This window comes from Ambystoma mexicanum, chromosome 2q, assembly GCF_040938575.1.
Source record: "Ambystoma mexicanum isolate Mex_15411 chromosome 2q, UKY_AmexF1_1, whole genome shotgun sequence".
Taxonomy (NCBI): domain Eukaryota; kingdom Metazoa; phylum Chordata; class Amphibia; order Caudata; family Ambystomatidae; genus Ambystoma; species Ambystoma mexicanum.
This window is the reverse complement of record NC_090924.1, coordinates 629,231,826-629,251,592: the sequence shown is the minus strand read 5'-3', so window position 1 is coordinate 629,251,592 and position 19,767 is coordinate 629,231,826. Positions and strand designations below refer to the sequence as shown.

General features: G+C 47.0%; 1 protein-coding gene across 2 annotated transcripts in view; it reads right to left on the bottom strand.

The window, feature by feature from the left end:
* Positions 1-19,767, bottom strand: part of LOC138569646 (uncharacterized) — a 1,436,407-nt gene that overhangs the window by 705,044 nt on the left and 711,596 nt on the right. For both annotated transcript variants that reach the window (XM_069647797.1, XM_069647798.1), the window contains exons 26-30: positions 18,679-18,812; positions 17,053-17,211; positions 15,978-16,158; positions 3,727-3,938; positions 1,646-1,834 (exon numbers count right to left, since the gene is read on the bottom strand). In XM_069647797.1, coding sequence (XP_069503898.1) covers positions 1,646-1,834; positions 3,727-3,938; positions 15,978-16,158; positions 17,053-17,211; positions 18,679-18,812 — 875 coding nt within the window. The remainder of the gene's footprint in view (positions 1-1,645; positions 1,835-3,726; positions 3,939-15,977; positions 16,159-17,052; positions 17,212-18,678; positions 18,813-19,767) is intronic.

The following is a 19,767-nucleotide window of genomic DNA, read 5'->3' as shown; positions in this document are numbered from 1 at the left end:
CCCCAAGGCAGAGTGTGAAAGAAAGTGAACCGCAAGGTGGGGTGAAAGAATCCAGACCCCAAAGCAAGGTGAGAGATAGACCCAAAGGCGGGTTGAGAGAAAGCCAATCCCAAGGCAGGGTGAAAGAAACCAGACTCCAAGGTGGGGTGAGAGACTGACTCCAAGGCAGGGTTAGGAACCTGAAGGCAAGCAACTTGAGAGAGCACAGTAGAGTTCTTGGGTGGGGAGCCCAGGGAGATACCTAGACATACGAACCAGAAAGTTCCCCAAAATGCTGAATACAGACCATAGACTGGGATATAGGGTGTCAGATATAAGACAAAGATCACTACTCACCAGTTGTGATGATAGGAAGGAGACAAAATATAGCACCAAGTGTTCAGTATCGCTCCACTGACTCCAGAATTGCAACTGGAAGGCAGAAGGGAGACCCAGACTCTGAGCCCAAGAGGAGAAAAGATGAGCGCCTGAAATAGAACCTCAGACATGATGTTTTGTCAAGTCCAGGGAGTAATCGTTGTAACAGATGCTGGGTTGAAGACAGTATGAATGAAGTGGGAGACTGCTCGACAATTGTAGATGAAGGTGAAGCAAGAGCGGAGGACAACGATAAGAAGTACAGCTGGAGATGAAGCAGGGGCTTAGCGGGAGACCACTAATGAAAGAGGATATAACACAGATTCAGGAACAGAAGAAGAAGGTCCACGAAATTAGTGAAGAGAGATTCAGAAGGGATGGACTCAAAGGAGGTTAACGAGAGGATTACGAAGCAGGCAGAATTAGAAATGAACGTCAAACAGGGAAGAATAATAACTGTTTTGAGACACGAAGCTAAATCCACGGCTCACTGTTTTGATGAATATACTCGTCACACAATCAGTGTTGAATGCCATTTTGGTTGAAACACTAGACCGGCAAAACAGAAGTGGTCTGTGCCATAATGGAAAAGCGGTGCATAGGAGGTGCCATTGCTTCCATAGTAACAATAGTGTGGTTCTGACAGAGGATCTGCTAAAACCAAAGAAAAGAGACTCACCAGAGATTGATGTTCAGCCCCAAAGAAGGGGGCGATTCTGAAAGAGAAACCTGGTGACCTGAGTGGAACTGGGAAACGGGGTATGCAGGCTCTATTTGTTGAGAAAGAGACATCATGGTTGGGTCAGAAAACAACCACCATTCCTCTGGGCAAAGGCCTGTATTTTACATTTGTTACGAGTTAAATGTGTTCTTTGTATAAGTGCTAGGGACTGAAGTCAGACCAGAATAGGTTTCTGGACGGTGGACTTGAGTTAATTTCTAAGACCTTCTGACAAGCACTCTTTTGGTTCTTTACTTTCTCTAGACTAGGTCCAAGGGCTAAGGGACAGCTTAGGTTTTCGAGAGGTTCAAAATAAAGAAACACTTGACCAAGATTCCACCTCGTCATTGTAATTTAACAGAGTATACAAGAAATCACAAAGTCCTAACCCCACTTTCTAAAACACAAGTACAAAATAAAATAATTTTCACAATGAGAGGTTGTGAGAATGGGAGGAAGATGCAATGCTTTCATATTCCTTTGGATATATTTTACTGTGTGAAAAAAGGAATGAGCAAATTAGCCAAAAGTAAAATATGTATGCACTTTCTGAGGGGGCGCCCTTACCTTCTCTGAGTTTAAATAGTCTGCAGTGAAGTTAAATTCCTGTTTTGAGGTCTTCATTTTAAAGCGGAGAGATTTTGCTCGCTCGTTATTCTCCAAATGAATTTCATTCTTTAGGGGCTGGTTCCATAGGGACACCAGCTCACTGTAGCTCCTGAAGCCATTCCTCTCAAGGTAATGCACCGTCGAAGCCTGGAAAGGAGGCAATCGCTTTGTGTATTATTCTGAATGGGCCAACAGTTCAACAGATAATGTAGACAGGGTACTGCACTGTAAAGCCAGAGAACACACATGTTAACACCAGAGCTTTTTTTTCACAAGTGCACCATCTTAATGGTTCTCACAATGTTTGTTGAGCTATCCTTCCAGTCGTTGAAATTAAAATGTAGATCATTTTTTCTTGCCACCCTTGCTTTTTTCTGCTAAACTGTGAAACACCAATCAATTCTGTATCACTAACGGTGCACGTTTTGCAGGAAATCCCACACCATTCTCCCCATGCCAAGGAGGTTTTGGTTGCTATTTTTTCATGCCGAGGTTTGTTCCAAGGACTGCATCAACTTCTAATGTCTTCGATTCTGTGAGGATTAATCAACGCCTAGCTAACTGCAGTTTTGGTTTACAAGATGTGTCCTCAAACAAGGGTTTCCCCTTCCACTGGTGATGAAATGTCAGCTAATGCAACATTTGCCCACTTCACTTGAGCCTTGCCGGCTGGGAAAGCCTCCTGACTCTGGGTTTATCGCTTATTAAGCCTACTGGCTCGGACATCATATTCTCTCGTAGCCAACAAAAGGGCTCAGGATGAGGGCCTTTCCTCATTATATGGGTCCAAAAAGTGAGCCATTGAATGGGAAAAGGTAGACCCCTGCATGCTCAGTCAGCTTCCCAGCTTTTGCCACGAGCCTCAGAAACCCCTGTGCCCTGAAACCTCTGTTCAGGCTGATCACCTAACCCCTCCCCCCAATTACCACCCTGCTTCCTCCCTAACCCCATATTGCAAACCAGTCTCTTACAAGAGTCTGGCCACACATCTCTTTGTTTCACTACCCAACTTCCATGACTGCTGATGAAACTAGGGAAGGCGACTTTACTAGTAGTTCCCTTCCCAATGTTCAAGGCGGCCATCTTCTAAGGTAGATTGTATTTTAACTTGACAAACGGCTGCCACATCATTTCTCAGCTTAAAAAACATTGCTTCTGGCACCCCCAACAAAATGCCGGTGCTAGAGGCTATATCACTCTCAAACGCTGACTTTCCCAGTTATTAATGTTGGTTCAATCTTCGTTAAAGGCCTTGCCCACCTGTGCGGTGTTGATGCTTAAATAAATTCAGCATTTGAACCCAATGAAGCAGGCCGCCATAATATTTCTTAAACCCAATATTCTTTTGTACTCCAGCTCGCATTTTTTAAGTCAAATGAGTTTATAATCCATGGCAGAACATCGTCATTTCTCAATAAACAAAAGTACCTCGGCAACCATTTCCTTTGGCCTATCATAGATGTGTCAAATCGCCATCTTACACCATCTTGTGCTGGCAGCATCGAAAGAAGCTGCGTCCTCATAGAGCAGTGCAGTACAACCTTTTCTCATGGAAACAAGACTAGCCTAATAGAAACTAAAAAAGGACTATTCTCCGTTAACCCAAATCTCCTGAGGGAGTCTAGCAGCCTCTTCCATTCAGGGAAGTCCAGCCCCAGCCAAGAATGATGATTCCTGTTGCTGAACAAAATATGTGCCCGAGCTACACCCAGAAGCTCTCAGATGTTCAAATAGTACACCAGCTGCAACTCAGAGACACACAATTTTAACAAAATGGAATAATATAACATTAACTACTTTCATCCTCTACACTACAAACTGAAATGTCTCTTGACGCTCAATAATAGGCATTTAGAATAATTAGGAGGAATATCAATTAAATTGATCTCCATTAAGATCAGTTATATCATCGACGGGTGTGCTGAGAGCCCGCCTGCTGGTCATTTACTGAAGACCATAGCTGCACACCCAGTCCTGCCCCAGAACAAACGTCATCCATCACTCTGCACAAGCAAAAAGGCGCTAGCGCACTGACTGACTTTCAGGTAGGTCGCTGTGGGTGTGAAGATGTGGAGCTTCCCTTCCTTCTCGTTGCCTTTGTCTTTGCAGAAAACCTCCATCACCAGATTCTTGATAGACAGGGCCTTGCCCGCTGTTAACTCTCCAGTGTATTGATAGGAAAACCGCTGAGGTTGGTGGCCTTTCAGCGCAGTATACAGGTAAAGCCATGGGGTGTCCATATTAAACGTACCTGGGGATAAATATTTTAAAAAATGGTTAGAGCACCTGAAGTGATAACGCAGTATGTCATTGAATTACAGTACCACAAACAGCTGGAACCTTTGTGCAACAGTTAAACATCAGATTTTCCTGCCCTTCTCAGAACTAGGTCCAATTTTATTCAAGGCTTTTGTTCAGTTTCTTAGTGTAAGGCCCTGTGATAAATGACTACATGATAAGCATACTGAAGGGAAAGAAATGTCTGTCTAGGTGTGTGCAACTTTTGTTTTGTGGGGGAAATCCGCTTACATGTATGCATATACTTAGAGTGTTCCAAATATTTGAAAAGATAATGATTGAAGAATTCTTGATGTCGCCGTGGGTAAGAGAGCATTTCCCTGGCAATGAAACTCGAAAGCTTGATAACATTTGTTCCAATCCGATCAGATGACCAACCTGATATCCGAAGAGCAAGGCCGGCCTTAGAAGCCACAGCACCCTAGGCAGCAAATCAAAAATGTGGCGCTCCCCCACCTCCTGCACTCCCCCGCGCGCCCCTAGTCCCACGGCAGAGGGTCCGGTGTGCGCAACATTTTACAATAGGCACGGCAGACACCATATAGGTATTATATGTGTCCGCTACCGAGAGTGGAACGCATTTAATTTCAATTGGATGCCTGCCGTGCCTTCTCCCACCACGCCAGCTTGGGGGAGACCTTGAAAGACTCCCCCAAGCTGGTGTGATGGAGGTCTAATGGCAGGGTTCACCATCCCACCCTGCCCTAAGGCCGGCTCTGCCAAAGAGCTAATTTTTTAGGCCTGCGCCTGATTTAGCTCTTTCGCATAAGCCGTAGTTAAAGTTGAAATAAACGGTTTGTCCTCTTCAATCTAACTTTTTCCGCTCTATGTTCTTCCAACTCTGCTCCCAAGTGATTGTGTGTCTAGCTTGCTGACTGTTCATAGTCTGTTTTGTGGTCTGTAAAATCTACTGTGTTTCCTCTTCCATACGGGTTTCCTCCAGGCGCGATTTTCTTTTTGGTATGTCTACACCGTTCCACAAGTGCTTTTATTTCTTCCTTTTATCTTTCTGTCACTTTTATTCCGATGATTCGAAGATCGTTTTCTCTTTTTACACATTTTTTGAGTCTCTTCGCTCAGTTCTGCTGGCCTATAAGCTATTCAAATGTGGATGTCCTGTCCACTAACTCTCTCCACCAAAATCCTTCTAAAATTTAGGTTTTTTTTCCTGCACCCTTGTGTTCTCCTCCTTTGCCTCTTTCATTTATTTTCTTTTACACCCCACCCCTTCAACTCTTTCCATTTCTGCACGAAGTCTTGGCATCATGTTCGATTCTTCTTTTGTTTTTTTCCCATATCTCTAATACCACTCATATATCTCGTGAAGACGCGTTCTATCACGCTTAGATGCTTGTCCAAGGATGCCCCACCCCGCCTATCTCAAAAAATCACAAAAGCATTCTCTTCCACACTTACCAGGGCAGCCTATGCCCACTGTGTCACTCAGCCCAAATTTTATTTGTCTAAAGCTGGAGGCTCTAGCTTCCTGCCCACTGCGGCCAAACATTGGAACCTCCTCCCGCCTACCTTGCGAGCCTAACATTCATACTGGACTTTTCCGGAGAGCGCTAAACACATTGTTGTTCACTTCATTATAAACTGCCAAGTGCCTCCTCCGTCTTGGCCGTTCACAGTTAAGTGAACAACAATGTTTTTAGCGCTCTCCAGAAAAGTGCCTCCTCCATCTTGGGGAAATGAGAAACTGTAAAAACATTTGATGCCTGACCAACACTGTATGTCATTTTATGCCTGTATTGCCGTGCAAGTAACTGGTCATGTATTAGCCTTGATGCCTCAGGGTGTGTTTCAACAGGGGGCTCAGTGGACCTCGATTCAGCTGTCCATCGTAGATCCATCTTGCTCGATGCTCAATCATCGTATTCGGGCGTGACGTCAGGCATCGTATATATATAATCAGTCACTATGCCCCACACCTCAGTTTCCCCCTTTTTTCCTGAGCTCGCAATGCTGCATAGGAAAACAGAGAGATAATAACAGGCTAATAAGACCATAAGAAGTTAAAAACAACAATATGCTTCCAACTGAAGGAAAAACCTTGTAAAGACACAACAATAAGTAGCATAAGAAAATATATTTTATTTTTATTAACAAACATTAGGCATGAAAGACAGAAAATGGTCATCCAAGGACCATCGCCAAGTCTCAATCCAAGAGAAGATGCGCACCAACTGCAACTTTCTGAGCAGGCACAGACGGGAGGGGAGATGAGGAATCTGCGGGAGAAGAATCCATAGAAAGAACATTACGGTAAGTAATTTCACCTTCAATGGATTGCCTTTCTCCCACAGATTCCTCATCTGATAGACTCCCAAAGCAGTAGGGCAAAGGAAGCGGGCAGAGAGTTATACCAACAGATTTTGCAGCACCACCCGTATGAGGTGAAGACCATGTTGCTGCATGACAAATATCCCTAACAGGGACCTCTCTTTGAAGGGCAGTTTATGCAGCGACCCCTCTAGTCGAGTGCTCTCTGATGCAGGACAGCAGCTCCCTGACTGCGGATTGGTAACACTCCGCTATACAGAATAAGATCCAACTGGGCAATGTTTGTTTCATTATTGCCAAACCTTTATGAGCTAAAGTGAAGGCTAATAAGAGTTGGTCAGTTTTCCTAAATTCAGATGTCCTTGCGACGTAGAAGCTTAGGGCCCTCTTGGGATTTAGACAATGGAAATGCTCCTCTTCCTTAGAAGGGTGCGGTTGCGGATAGAAGACTGGGAGGTCTATGGACTGTGATAGATAAAATTCAGACACTATCTTTGGGAGAAATCCAGCTCTTAATCTAAGACATACTTTCACCCGAAAAAAATACGCAGGAACGGGGGGTTGCAACATAAGGCTTGCAATTGACCCGCATAGCTAATGTTATTGCGACTAAAAAAGCTGTCTTTAAGGAAAGTAGTCGCAAAGAGCAAGTGTGCATGGGCTCAAAAGGAGCCGCCATAAAAAATGTCAAAACCAGATTAGGATCCCAATCTGGGACAACAAAAGGCATTGGCAGTAACTTATTTAGAAGGTCCATCAGGAATTGTGCCATTCCCAGGATAGTGAAATAGGAACCTTGATCCAGGAACCTCTTGAATACAGACAAGGCCGCCAAATATCCTTTGACTGTGGTGACCTAAAGGCCTGCTGAGGCTAGTGAAAGAACAAACTCCATCACTGCAGTGGTGGGGCAAGAGATAAGGTCACCCTCGCGCTCCCTGCACCATGCCTAAAATCTTCTCCACCTGCATGCGTACAAAGATCTTGTAGATGGTGTGCGTGCAGCCAGCAACACCTCGAGCATCTCCTCATAGAGGTCCCAGTCATCACATCTCATCCTCTCAAGAGCCACGCATGTAGGTTGGGAGACTCTAGGCTTGGGTGAAGCACCCGGCCCACCGACTGGGTTAGAAGATCCGACCACTGAGGCAATGGAAGAGGTGGTCAGATAGTTAGATCCAGGAGATCCAAGCACCCTTGCCCATTCCAGAGCGATCAGGATCATGGCTGCTCGATACCTCGAGTCTCCTGAGAACCCAAGCGATGACAGGAATCAGAGGGAAGGCGTAATGGAGAGGAAAGTATCAATGAACAAGAAATGCATCCCCAAGTGGGCCCTTTGCTGGGGATTCCTTCGAGCAAAACTGTCTGCACTTCCTGTTGGATTCCGTGGCAAACAGGTCCACCGTTGGGTACCCCAGCAACATATGAAATCCTCTAGGAATTCCTGGCACTCTTTCCACTCATGTGAATCCGTGGTCTGCCTGCTCAGAGCATCCACCAAACTAATCTCTGTCCCCGCCAGATGAACCGCAAAGGCTGAGATCTGGTTCTCCAATAACCAGAACCACAGCTGCATTGCCTCTCTGCAAAGAGGACAGCAGTGCATGCCATCTTTCTTATTCAGGTAGTGCATGGCCTTTGTGTTGACCATCAGAATCAGGACATGCTTCCCCTGGACAGGCTAACCTGATGGCTCACAACACCAGCCTGTTGATGTGCACCTGGCTTCTTTTGCTGACCAAAGGCCATTTACCTGCAAGTCCTTGGAGTGAGCGCCCCAACCCTTAAGAGACGCATCCGTGACCACTCAGGTCTGAGGCCAAGAAGGCCAGAATGGCTTCCCCGCCATGAGATTGCTGCAGTCTGCTCACCAGTCAAGGTCATTGACCACTTGACTGGACACCTTGGCGGGATCGGAAAGGGACCTGAGGTACTGTGACAATTGATCGCTTAGGAGCCACTGTAGGGATTTCATGCCCAGCCTGGCCTCTGCCAATAGAAAAACACAGGCGGCCTAGAGACCCAAGAGGTGGAGGAAGGAAGCTGCTGGTAATGTGGCGTGGTTCCAGAACAAGCTGTCCATCTGAGCCAAGCTGTTGACTTTCTCCTCGCGAGGTAAGGTCTTCCCTACCCAGGTATCTAGGACTGCTCTGATGAACTGGAGCCTTTGGTCTTGGCACCGTAGGGGACTACTTGAAGTTCAAGGAGAAGCCCAGCCTGTGCAGTAGCAGGCAGGTGTCCTCCAGATGAGACAAACCTGCCCCGCCGACTTGCCTCGGATCAACCAATCATCCGGGAATGGGAATACGTGGACCCCAGATCTCCTGAGGTGAGTCGCAACTACAGCCATGAGCTTGGTGAAGACCCTTGGATTGGAGGTCAGCCCAAAGGGAAGTACCTTGAACTGGTAGTGCTTGTCTCCTATGAGAAACCTCAGGAACGTCCTGTTCCTCCAATGAATCGCCACATGCAAATAAGCATCCTGCAGATCTATTGACGCCAGCCAGTCCTGATGTTCGAGAGCCTGGTGAATTTCTCTCAATGTCACCATCCGAAACTTATCTTTCCTCAGGAACTTGTTCAAGGCCCTGAGGTCCAGAATGGAACAGAGACCTCATGCCTTTTTGGGCACCAGGAAGTACCTGGAATACCAACCAAATCATCTCTGCTCGGGTGGTACCTCTTCCACGGCACCCTTCAACAACAGGGCTGTCAGTTCTTCCTGGAGGTCCTGTCGCGGTTGGATTTGAGGAGATGGGGTCTCTCTGGTGTTTTTCTTAAGAAGGGCAGGCAGTACCCTCACCGATCAAGCTGTAGGGCCCAGGAATCAAAGGTGATCTCCTGCTACTGGGGCCAATGCTCTTCCAACCAGCAACCAACCTGTAGAGGAGGTCCCAGATATGACCTGCAACCCTGCCCCCCATTGCGAGTTCCCAGTAAGGTACTCGCCGTGGTACGTGACGTATGAGGAGCAAATGAACCAACAGAGAGCCACACTGGGACTCTGCCCCTTGTACGTAAGGAGATCAATACCGGTTGAAGCAGCCATAAAGCGACAACCCTTGGCAGCACGATACCCTATCAGACAGCCATTCCAGCCACTGATACGAAATGAGGAATACCTGCACACGGTCCACGAGGAGACCCCTAAAGCCTTAATGGATAGCCAATGAAAATAAACCAAGGGCCCGAGCAGCCCCGAGAACAAACAGACTTGGCTACTGAAAGCATGAATGCCAGTACTAGTAACTGCAAGGATAATGATAATGGATGCAGGGGAGAGTCACTGTTAAAACGTAAGAGAATGGTGCCATAAGACAAGATGGAAGCAACCGCCCTGCTGAATGTGTGTAAATAAGCTTGAAATGCAAGAGGCTAAGAAATCGATACTGCTTGCAATGCCTAGTAGAAGAGTAGAGCGGCAAGCGCCAACCATATATCTACCTCAATACTGCACAATGTACACTTGCAACTCCATTTTGTGAAAGCAGAAATGTACCCAGGCGGCCAAAGGCCTGACAGGCCGAGTTTAGAAACCCAGCAAAGACCAGAGAAGGAGCGGAATCGAAACTCAACAAAGAGAGGCTTATGCCGGGGAGATCGAGGTCAACCAGAGAAGGGGAAGTGAGCATGAGCTCACGAGACTCCAACTACAGAGAATACCAGCCCGCCCGTGAAGGTCAAGATAGGAGAGGCCCATGCAGGTGGCCAAGCGCACACAGAATTAAATGCACAAAAGGTTGAAAACTGAAGCAGATTCATGGTGAACCAACACGTGACCAGGCAGGCGCAAAGATGTACCACCGCCTGATGTCATCCAGAACCAGAGGGTGCCATAACTTTTCCTGATAAGAGACTAAAGATCTGAGGCCATACCCAGCCAACTAATTGACACATAGCCCTAAGACATTGATTTATGGAAGGGAGGAAGGGTGAATCTTGGGACACTAGGCACCTGGGTGTCTACTCTGCATGCTGCTAATTAAAATGGAGATTTATTTTTAGGGGTGTAACGTGCCCAATCACAAGGGACCATGTAATCTAGGGTCCTGTAAACACTGTAACCAATGAGACGTCGTACTTGTAGTGACGTCAATCACGTGTGTTGTAGAGGGAAGGGCGTAGACGCCCACCGGATAAGAGTTATCCAATCCACTTGCGTTATTTCCATATACAGATATAGCACCTATACTTAAGTTACCTTTCCCACCAATTGTATTGCATGATGATTTTTTGTAGAATTAGACGTCAATGATGATGGATTTTGCCCATTTAAGAGGCTGTTTGACTAATGTTCGAGGAAGTCGGGGTAAGGCAGGTGTTCGGGATGCTGCTGATTTCCATAAGCTGATGTATGTATCATTAAATGGACTTCCCCATGCCAATTTACTGAGTCCTGATTATTGAACCTTGCTGGAGTATGTGAATCCTGCACTCTGTCTTCGCATGGTGCAGCTATCTTGTATTACTAGTTTTCGAGGGTGAGTACTGACCAATGGGCCCGTCAGTAATTTCCTCTCCTCGTCAACAAACCGGTAATTTGTGGGAGGGGAAATCAAAGCAGCTTAGGAGGCTGGGTCGTCCCACTGCTGTTGCTGCTTGTTGGCCCTTAGAAGCATCCCTGCCCCTTCCAGGGTGCGAGAAATGCTTCTGCCCTTGCCTGACCAGTGGGAGTGTGCTTTTCTGCCATAAGGCGCATATCGCCTGTAGCCTTTGGCCCTGGGGGCAAAGCTGAAGGCAGGTCTGGCCGTCTGCGCAACCAGGCCTAACGATCTTGCAGCAATTTTTGATTCCTTAAATCTCTCTAAGTATTAATCAACTTTCTGATCGAACAGGAATTCACCCTCGAAGGCATGTCCAGTAACTTGTTTTGGACATTATGCGAAACGCCTGAAGACCTCAAATAGGCCTGCCTACTCAGCCTTATAGCCAATGCCATTGAACGGCCCACGCAGTCGGCCACATCAGGGTGCATTCGCAGCGACTGCCTGGCCACCTCGTTCCCATCCTCAACCAGCTGTCAGAAGCCCTTGCACATCTGCCCCTCGGGGATTTATTGCGCAGCATTCTCAACTAACGCCCAGGGACTGAAGGAGTATTTAGCAAAACCACTAGCCATGTTTGTGGCCTTGAGAGTCATGTTGCCTTATGTAAAAACCTTTTTGGCCATGGCATCAATTTTCTTAGCTTCTCTGTCGGGTGGCAGATGGGAAGTGGAAGAAGCTGATCTGGATGAGACCGTAGCAGATTGAATGACAAGCCCTTCCGGGGAAGGGTAAGAGGAGAGGAATGAAGGGTCCCCTCTTGCCGGTCTATACTTCCCAGTCATGGTGGAGGTGACTGGGGGAATGGAGCAGGGATGCTGCCACAGAGAGGTCACAGGATCTGCAATTGCTGGATTCAGAGGCATGTTGCACTCTTTAACTGGATAGTCATCCAATATATCTGTCAGGTCATACCCTGGTACTGGCACTGCTGAAGATTTCAAAACCAAAGTGTCAATCACCCTTTCCACCAATGCCCTGTACTTGGCATGGTTATGTGTATAGGGCTGACTTTGCTGGAACTCCAGGTCTGGTGAAGTATCCAAACCGATGGCCTTGTGAAGCCCCTGCGCTAGTTCCATTAGTTGAGCCTCATCATCGAAATAGTCAATTCCACCTGTTCCCCCTGAAAATAGGGTCATCATCTCCCTGGTCATCTGCGTCATCGGCATCAAAAATGAAGTGTGAGAGAGGGGTGAAAGATTTCTCACTGAGCATCGGCGCCCAGGGCTGGTCCTTCGGCGCTGATAGTGTGGCTGTTGACGTCGACCGAGGCTCTGATGCCGGAACACTTGAAATGCACGGGAAGGACCTGGCATTGAGGGTTTCGACAAATCCTTTGGCGTCAAGCTCGAAGGTGTTCCTGACATCGGTGGCGCTGGCACTGAAACTTGTGAGGGGTCGATAACACTGAGTGCCGCTCTTGGCTCCAAGGCCTGCTGCTTAGGGTCTGAGGGATCACCCGCACCTGCAGCGGTATGTTTTCTACACATGTCTAGAATGGAGGTTTTTTAATCCTCCTACTCCTGTTGAGTGGTAGGCCCAGCTGACCGGTCGACCAATCAGAGTCCTGACGATGTTGGTGGTAGCTCTTTTTCTTGCGGGACGAGGAAGAGTGGCTCCTCGAATGGGGCCATTTCTTCTTTCGCCGATGTTCTTTTTTGGGGGAGACCCCCTCAGTCTCAGCCTCTGAGGACTGGACGCGTGACCGTGCCAGAGATTTAGAAGGCGGCTGATGTAGTGCAAGCTTTGCAGCCCGATCGCTCAAGGATTTTGGTTGCATTGTGGCGCACAACGCACATCCCTCCATGTCACGACCCGTGCCGAGGCACCAGAGGCATAACTCATGGGGGTCAGTAATGGACATTTTGGTGTTGCAGTCAGTACACCGCTTCAATCCTGAAACACTGGTGACAGACATCTTGCATCGAGGAAAATAATTTTATGACAAAAACATTGATTATAAAGTCAAAGACTCGACCGTGTCCCTAAAGCAGTGTGTCAAGCGCACAGAAAAAATGAACTGAGTTGTGGGGCATAGTGACGGAGAATATATACAACGCCTGATGTCACACTCTGGAGCTGACGATTGAGCACTTAGCAAGACAAATCGACGATTGATGGCCGAGTTGAGGTCCACTATGCCTCCTGTCGAAAAATAAAATTCCAAAGAAGCAAAACTGGATGGGATATCTATCAGATGAGGAATCTGCGGGAGAAAGGCAATCAGTTCTCAACCAGCGTTCCTCTCTCCTCTCAGTTCCTCAGACCAGGCCCTAGAGTAAGGCAACAACAGAGGAATTGCTATCATTTTTAGAAAAAGGTGGACAGGCATGTGGGGAAGCAGCAGGAACAAGTAACTACATAGGCTGGGGGTCTACAGCCTTTAGCTCGCCATATGTTTTGGAGTACAACTCCCATTAGCGCTAACCAGCATAGTCAATGGTGAGGGATAGTGGAAATAGTAGTCTAAAACATCTGGAATCCACATGTTATCGTGATGTTACATATCCAACTACTCCATAAGGTGAGAATGAGGCTGAGCTAGATATATAAATGCTCAATGCTGCACTAGTGCTAGTCCTTACCTTCAACAGGAAACAGCAAGGTGGATCCTATTTTTTCAGTTCTAGCCACAAAACTGTGGACCACCCTACCCAAACCTTTCTGCATGGAGGAGATCCAACTGACTTTCAGGAAACAGCTCAAAACATGTTTTTTTAACCAGCCACTTTGAAATAAATTTCAATAATAGCAACCGACTAAAAACTGTTCAGCCGAAGCTTTTATGCTAATAACTCTCGTCATTACCATCTGTGGCAATTCAAACTGGCTCATGCAACCTCTCCTGCGTGGCACTGGTCCGCACCTTTAATCTCAGTGAAATCAGCCACTAAGAGCAAGGAAGTGACAATACCCTTGCCCCACTCTCCACCCCCCTCATCGCTCAACTAACTCCTCATTACTAAAATATTGCATGCTTACACCTCCCACACTCACTGCTACAGAAAACCTTGTCGGTCTAGGGTACTTAACAGATTCAGACCATAACCATCTTCTATCAGCAACCATGCTGTCAATTTTTGCACTCTACAATCCGGAGGCTGCCCATATGGCTAACCTGCCCAGTCGGGACCAACCACAAAATAGTACGAGATTTTCATATCGACACACAGGTAACAGCGTACTTCCGACCCGCATCCATTAACACCTTCATTTCTGCATCTGCCTTCCAATTATACGACTAACACACCCTGTCCTCATTTCTGACAGGGCCATGTGCAGCAAGGCCAACATTATTGGCAGAAGAGCGCTATACAATACCACTTTACATTACATGTTGTAGACCCCTATCATGGGCCAATGTTTCGCTGACTGCTGAGGCTACATGCCCCTGCTTCGTCAATGACAATTCTGTGGAGGATACGATTCATTTTCACTGCGGTGGACAGACCACGGGGGCAATGGCAAGTATAAAGTATATTAATCATGACCTTTAAGAGCGCCAGGGGACCACTCAGTGATAGTGTGTGGTACAAATATCCTTTAACATTAACATTAACATTTAACTATGTTTGTTTCATGGGCTTCCCATGGCGATTGAGACAGCCATTTTTATTGTATGTTGGAAGCTCATTAACAGAATAAGGCGGTTGACGATAGCAGATTTCTTCTGTTATGTTTAGGAGGCCTACTCGCCCAGCTAAAGCACACGTATCAGTAGGGCGGAGGGAGAATACCACTGGTTATAGCTTTATACTTTATACCTAGCTGACTCACATGCCTGTCTAAGAGAGGAAAATAGTTACTTTCGGGAAGGAGAGTGTCACACAGATTTCCATTTCACTTCCAAGGGATCAATTACTTAGAAGCCAGGGAAATCATGTAGGGCTGTATTAGTAAAGCCCCGGTGTGTGCCTGGCACAGTACACACAGGCTCACCGGACGCACACTGGCTATATCCTGTTATCCAAAGATAATGAGCCAGATTCACAAGAATGTGCACTGGATAAAATCAAAGATACGCATGCCCATCGCTGATTTGCTCCTGCAACTTTATACCTGATTCACAAAGCCTATAACTGGAGCAAGTCTGAGATGCCCTTCAGCAAATCTTTGTGAATCGCATTTGCACGTGAGCATCTCAAAGACGCTAATGGCATCTGCAGATTTGCTCAATTTTAAACTATGTGAATGAGGTAAGAGGTAGCAGGGGCAAATCAGGAAGTCACCTCTGATTTGCTCCAGTGCACATCTTTGAGGATCTTGCCCCGTTTTCAGTCGCAACCACTGTTTACGGGAAACAGGAGCCACACTCTGGGATGGGTGAACCTTGCTTCACTTTTGAAGGGCCAAGGCTTCCCACCTCAATGGGGGGAAGGTGCCGTCTGTAACGGCACCTGCCCCATTGGGTAAATCTGCTGCAAGGTCCATACAATCTCCTTTACCTTTCTTCGATGGCCAGCTGGGGATGCACGCTGCATTTCAACCCCCCCCCCCCAACCCCACGAGTGGCCAACAGGCAGAACGCACTCCAATGCCCTGTTCGAAAAAATATGCATGGGCGATAGGAATTCCAGCACTTGCACGACCTTGCGACCATGCAAATGAGGGAATGTCCACTCTTCAATGTGTGCCGTCAACACTTGTGGATGCAGATTTGCTATTGCAAAATGAATGGTGCAGCCTCTTCTGTAAGACCAATGTGCACCGCCCACTGCAGACCAAACGGGACAGTCCGGCACAGTTGTTACCGGAGCAGCATAGTACGACTCTGCGGGCGGGTGCCGTCCCACTCGCCAGGCTCAGAACTGGCAGGCGGAACGGCATCCGCCTGCAGAGTTTCACAGAAGCACCGGCACCGTTATTAAAGGCGCTTCTGTGGTCCCCATTCCCATTGAGTGCTACGGGACTCAAATGGGAATGGGGATTAACATTTACTGGTGCCTGACTTCCCAGAACGCCGGGGTCGTAATCGGCGCAAGTGAATATTGCAATTCCAGCAGCAACCCGCCGGTAGCACCGGCAGGGTTACCGCCGGCCCTGTAATGATGCCCAATGTGTGCTTTACACAGTTCTATTGCCTCGTACACACTCTTCTTAATGCAGTTCAGTTGTGTGGGAGGAGAGAAGAAGGGATGATTCTGATTGGTTCTTACCTTCCCACTTGCTTAGCTGGCTTTTCGAGCTGTCCTTCCACTGGAGGCCAGCCACGAACGGCATACGGTTATTGTACTGCACCTTGAAGTGGGTGTTACTTTCGGAGTGGCCCTGCAGGGCGCGCGAGTGCTGCAGCTGCGTCCGGTAATTCACATGCTGCTCTGGAACCTGCAGTATGAACTAGATGAAAACAGTTAACAGAAAGGCTGACTTAGTTTCCCCCCCCAAGTCCGCATTGCCATGAAATCCCAGCATTCCCAGGTTCTTGCGAGCCAACGCTGCATTCCATGTGCAGGCCATTCTAAGAGCACAGAAAGCTGAATGACTTCAGTCGTGAAGGGCATCGCGTGGAAGACAGCCTAAAATTAATATGAACTACAAGTAAAAATGCACTGCTTGCTGTGGGGTTGCCATGGTAACATAGCTCCTCCAATCACATCAGCACACGAGGAATGAGTTCTTTGTGACGTTCATCCATGACTTCAAAATAGGCTTAGTGGTGTACCCTTAAAGTAGAAATGCCCTAGTGGCAAATACTTCTACTGTCTGCATAAAAAACAACATAAAGCCTTCATAACATACACGTCAGCAAGCCATGTTCCGTTCAGGAGATACATTAGTCAGGGATTTGTAAGAGGGAAATACAAAATACAACAACAAAAATACAGTATTGGCCTAGCATCTCTGAAATGGGACGGAGCATGTTGCCATGTATGTCATTGTACAGAAAACAAGGCACATGACTGACTCGTAACCAGCCCGACCGATTTCGCAATGGGCCTGTCAGCCTCCGTTACCAAGCAACATACTCCTTAACACCGTTAAACAGAGAGGTGTTTAAGCAAGATGCGATTGCAGTAATAAAGCGCGCTTCTCCGGCCCATTTCAAGCTTTAATTGCCTTAGAAGTTATTTTTCAGTTTAGTAATTTAGGTATGTATCAACTTTAAAACTCTGTACTATTTGCATGTCTTGTCATTTCACAGACATTTGGCGTGTAAAGTGTTGCATTTCACTACTGCCCCCTTTTCTACCAGAGCTGCACGGGCTGGCAAGAAACGGCCTGCGCAGTTACCTCCATCATGTAGTTGGCCAGGGTCGCGGTGGAGTCGTTTCGGAAGGTCTGGCTGACCAATACTTTCCTCCTGTTATTGATTTCATCCCAGTGCTTTCCGTAGCCCACCTCCAGCTGGGAGTGCAGGTGCGAGGCGTTCTCGGCGTGCTTCAGCTGAACCTGTGTGGGGAGAGAGCAGCCCATCAGTCTGCGGGACTTTGTCGCCCCCTGGTGCCCAGAACAGAAGAGGACACATCGCTGCAGCAGGCTGCTGGCAGGCATAATCAGTACAGCTGCCCTGAAATAATCTCACAGGGCTGTTGCCAGGTTAAGAACCAAGAAATCTTCCATTTATGATTTGTCTTTTAACAAGTTCAACATATTTATTCACAATTGTACAATATTAACAAACCATACACAAGAAAGGAGACGTTCATGTAATAATATACACACGAAACGCAGGGTTAAGGAGAAGGAAGGATTTTGAGGAAAGCAAACTTGCAGTACATCATCTTGGAAAATGGGAGCAGAGATAGTAAAAAAGCGCCAGGGAGGGAAAGGATAATAGGAGAGAGAATATGGACAGATGGTCCGAGAGGAAGAAAGGGTGAGAGTAACCAAAAGCGAGAAAAACGGATACACATCTAGCGCTGTACCATGGGCGTGTCCCCTTTGTTGCTTCACAGCCAGGCTAGGTTTAGTTCAGCGAGCACAATGCAATCACGTTTGTTTGCGCTGCATTCCCAAATATGTTGAAGTTGCAAAAGGACCTGCGGGAAGCAACATTTCGAGCAACTCCAGCTGGAAAGATGTGTTCAAGAGCCTGACCAACATGTGTTCCCCCAGGCAAATCCTTGGATATCAACATGTCTCATCTGCCAAAGTTAAAATGCTCTCTAAGACATGCAGCTCACACGGTGCACTACTTCAAAAAATACTCACTAATCATACTTCCCCATACAGAATTATACCATGACCAAAATATATTTGACCTCACAACATGTATCTGCCCCTTATCTTGGTCCAGCCCTCTTCTTTTAATGCAACTTTCTAAAATCCCATCTGGTATCAAAACCTCATTTTGTGACGCTGTTTTCTGTGATGTCACTGATGTCCTTACATATTCCAATTGGGGGCCTCACGCATTTTTTTTTAATATTCAGGGCCTCACACATCTTTGGACCGGCCCTGAGTAGGGCAACTTTGTGAACATCAAAATGTGATGCTGATTTAAACTGCCCCCATCAGAGCATCTCTGTTGAGGTGCAGAGTGTGCGCGCGCCACCCAGCTGGTGTTGCACACATAGAGGGCCCATCGGAAACTGACCCCTTTCTCATAAGAACCTTGTGCAAATTCAACGCACGCTGCCCTCTGTTTAACATACACCCTTATTGGCAAAATAAGACTCGTAAGGTAGCCTAGTTAGTTGGATAATCCTCCCACAGAAGACAACAATAAGTATGTGTGAATCCCTTCAGGTCTGGAAGCACCACATGTGGTGGCTTGAGAACAGCCCAATATGGCAGCTCTTGCTAGCTTTAGAGCCCATGTTGTATCAAGGGACACAACGCGGGTGGTTGTTATACAATTGAGAACAAGACAATATTTCTGCATGTGTGTCAATTAACATGTTTCCAATGCCTTACCTTATGGCTCAAGGCTGGAATCTGAGTGCAGTGGAGCTCATGCTCTACATCAAGCATGTAGAACCCGCTGGAATGTGGGTCCAATTTGATCTTCTGCACGGTTGAACATTCATGGCGAAGATTCTTTGCGTCTCCTGTGCGATGAACCAAAAAAAGTACTTTAAAAAACGATGGCACCTGGCTGGTACATCCAAACATTTGATCATTTAACTCTTGTGCCTCTAAAATACATGCAAGTGATGCCTACACCGTTTGCAACATTTGAGCCGTGTTCTAGTGGCCACGCGTATGCCTCCCTCACTTGTCTGCCATTTTTTTTAGTATGCCCCCTGACCTGTTCCCACCCTTCTCCTCACCCCTCTCCTGAGGCCCCCACTCTTTTTCCCCCGCACTCCTCCTCCCCACAGAGCATCACTTACTTGCCCCCACCTGCTCCTACAGTCCCAGCCCTGCGCTGTCTCAGCCTTCCATCATGGAAATAGATAAGATACTACTCCCTTTTCAATGTTCCATGAGAGCGGCCATCTTTGTTTTTTTCAAAGGAGATTGGGCATGTGTCAATTGCATGGAATCCCTCCCCCATGCTAACAGCAATATAGTGCTATAGTGGGTGGGCACGGCAGGTAAAAATCGTCAGCCCTCGTAAGGCCTGACTGCAGACTTCTGCTGGTGGGCCGTTACCAGCCCTGTCTGCCCCCCTTAGAGGTAGTTATCACTGTTCTATATCAAGGTAGATGTTTAGCCACCAAATTCTGTGTTCCTGTAAAACAATGTTGTGTGCTATCTGTGTCAAAAAAAGAAGAATATATTAGCAGTTGGAACTGCTGACAATGTTATATCCAGGCCAAACATATTTGTTGGCGGTATCTTTTTGGAGAAATGTTGTGATATTGCTCCACAAACAACTTGTAGGAGGATTTGCATGTTCATGGACTTTAAACTTCTGAACAGTTTTGCAATGTGTGATTAAGATTGGGGGCGTTAGTCCCTTCTGTATAGTAATGACCAGCATTCGAAGTTAACAGGCTCAAGTGGACTCAGGGCCATTACCACCCATAACACCACGGCACCACAGGCATCGTTGCCATG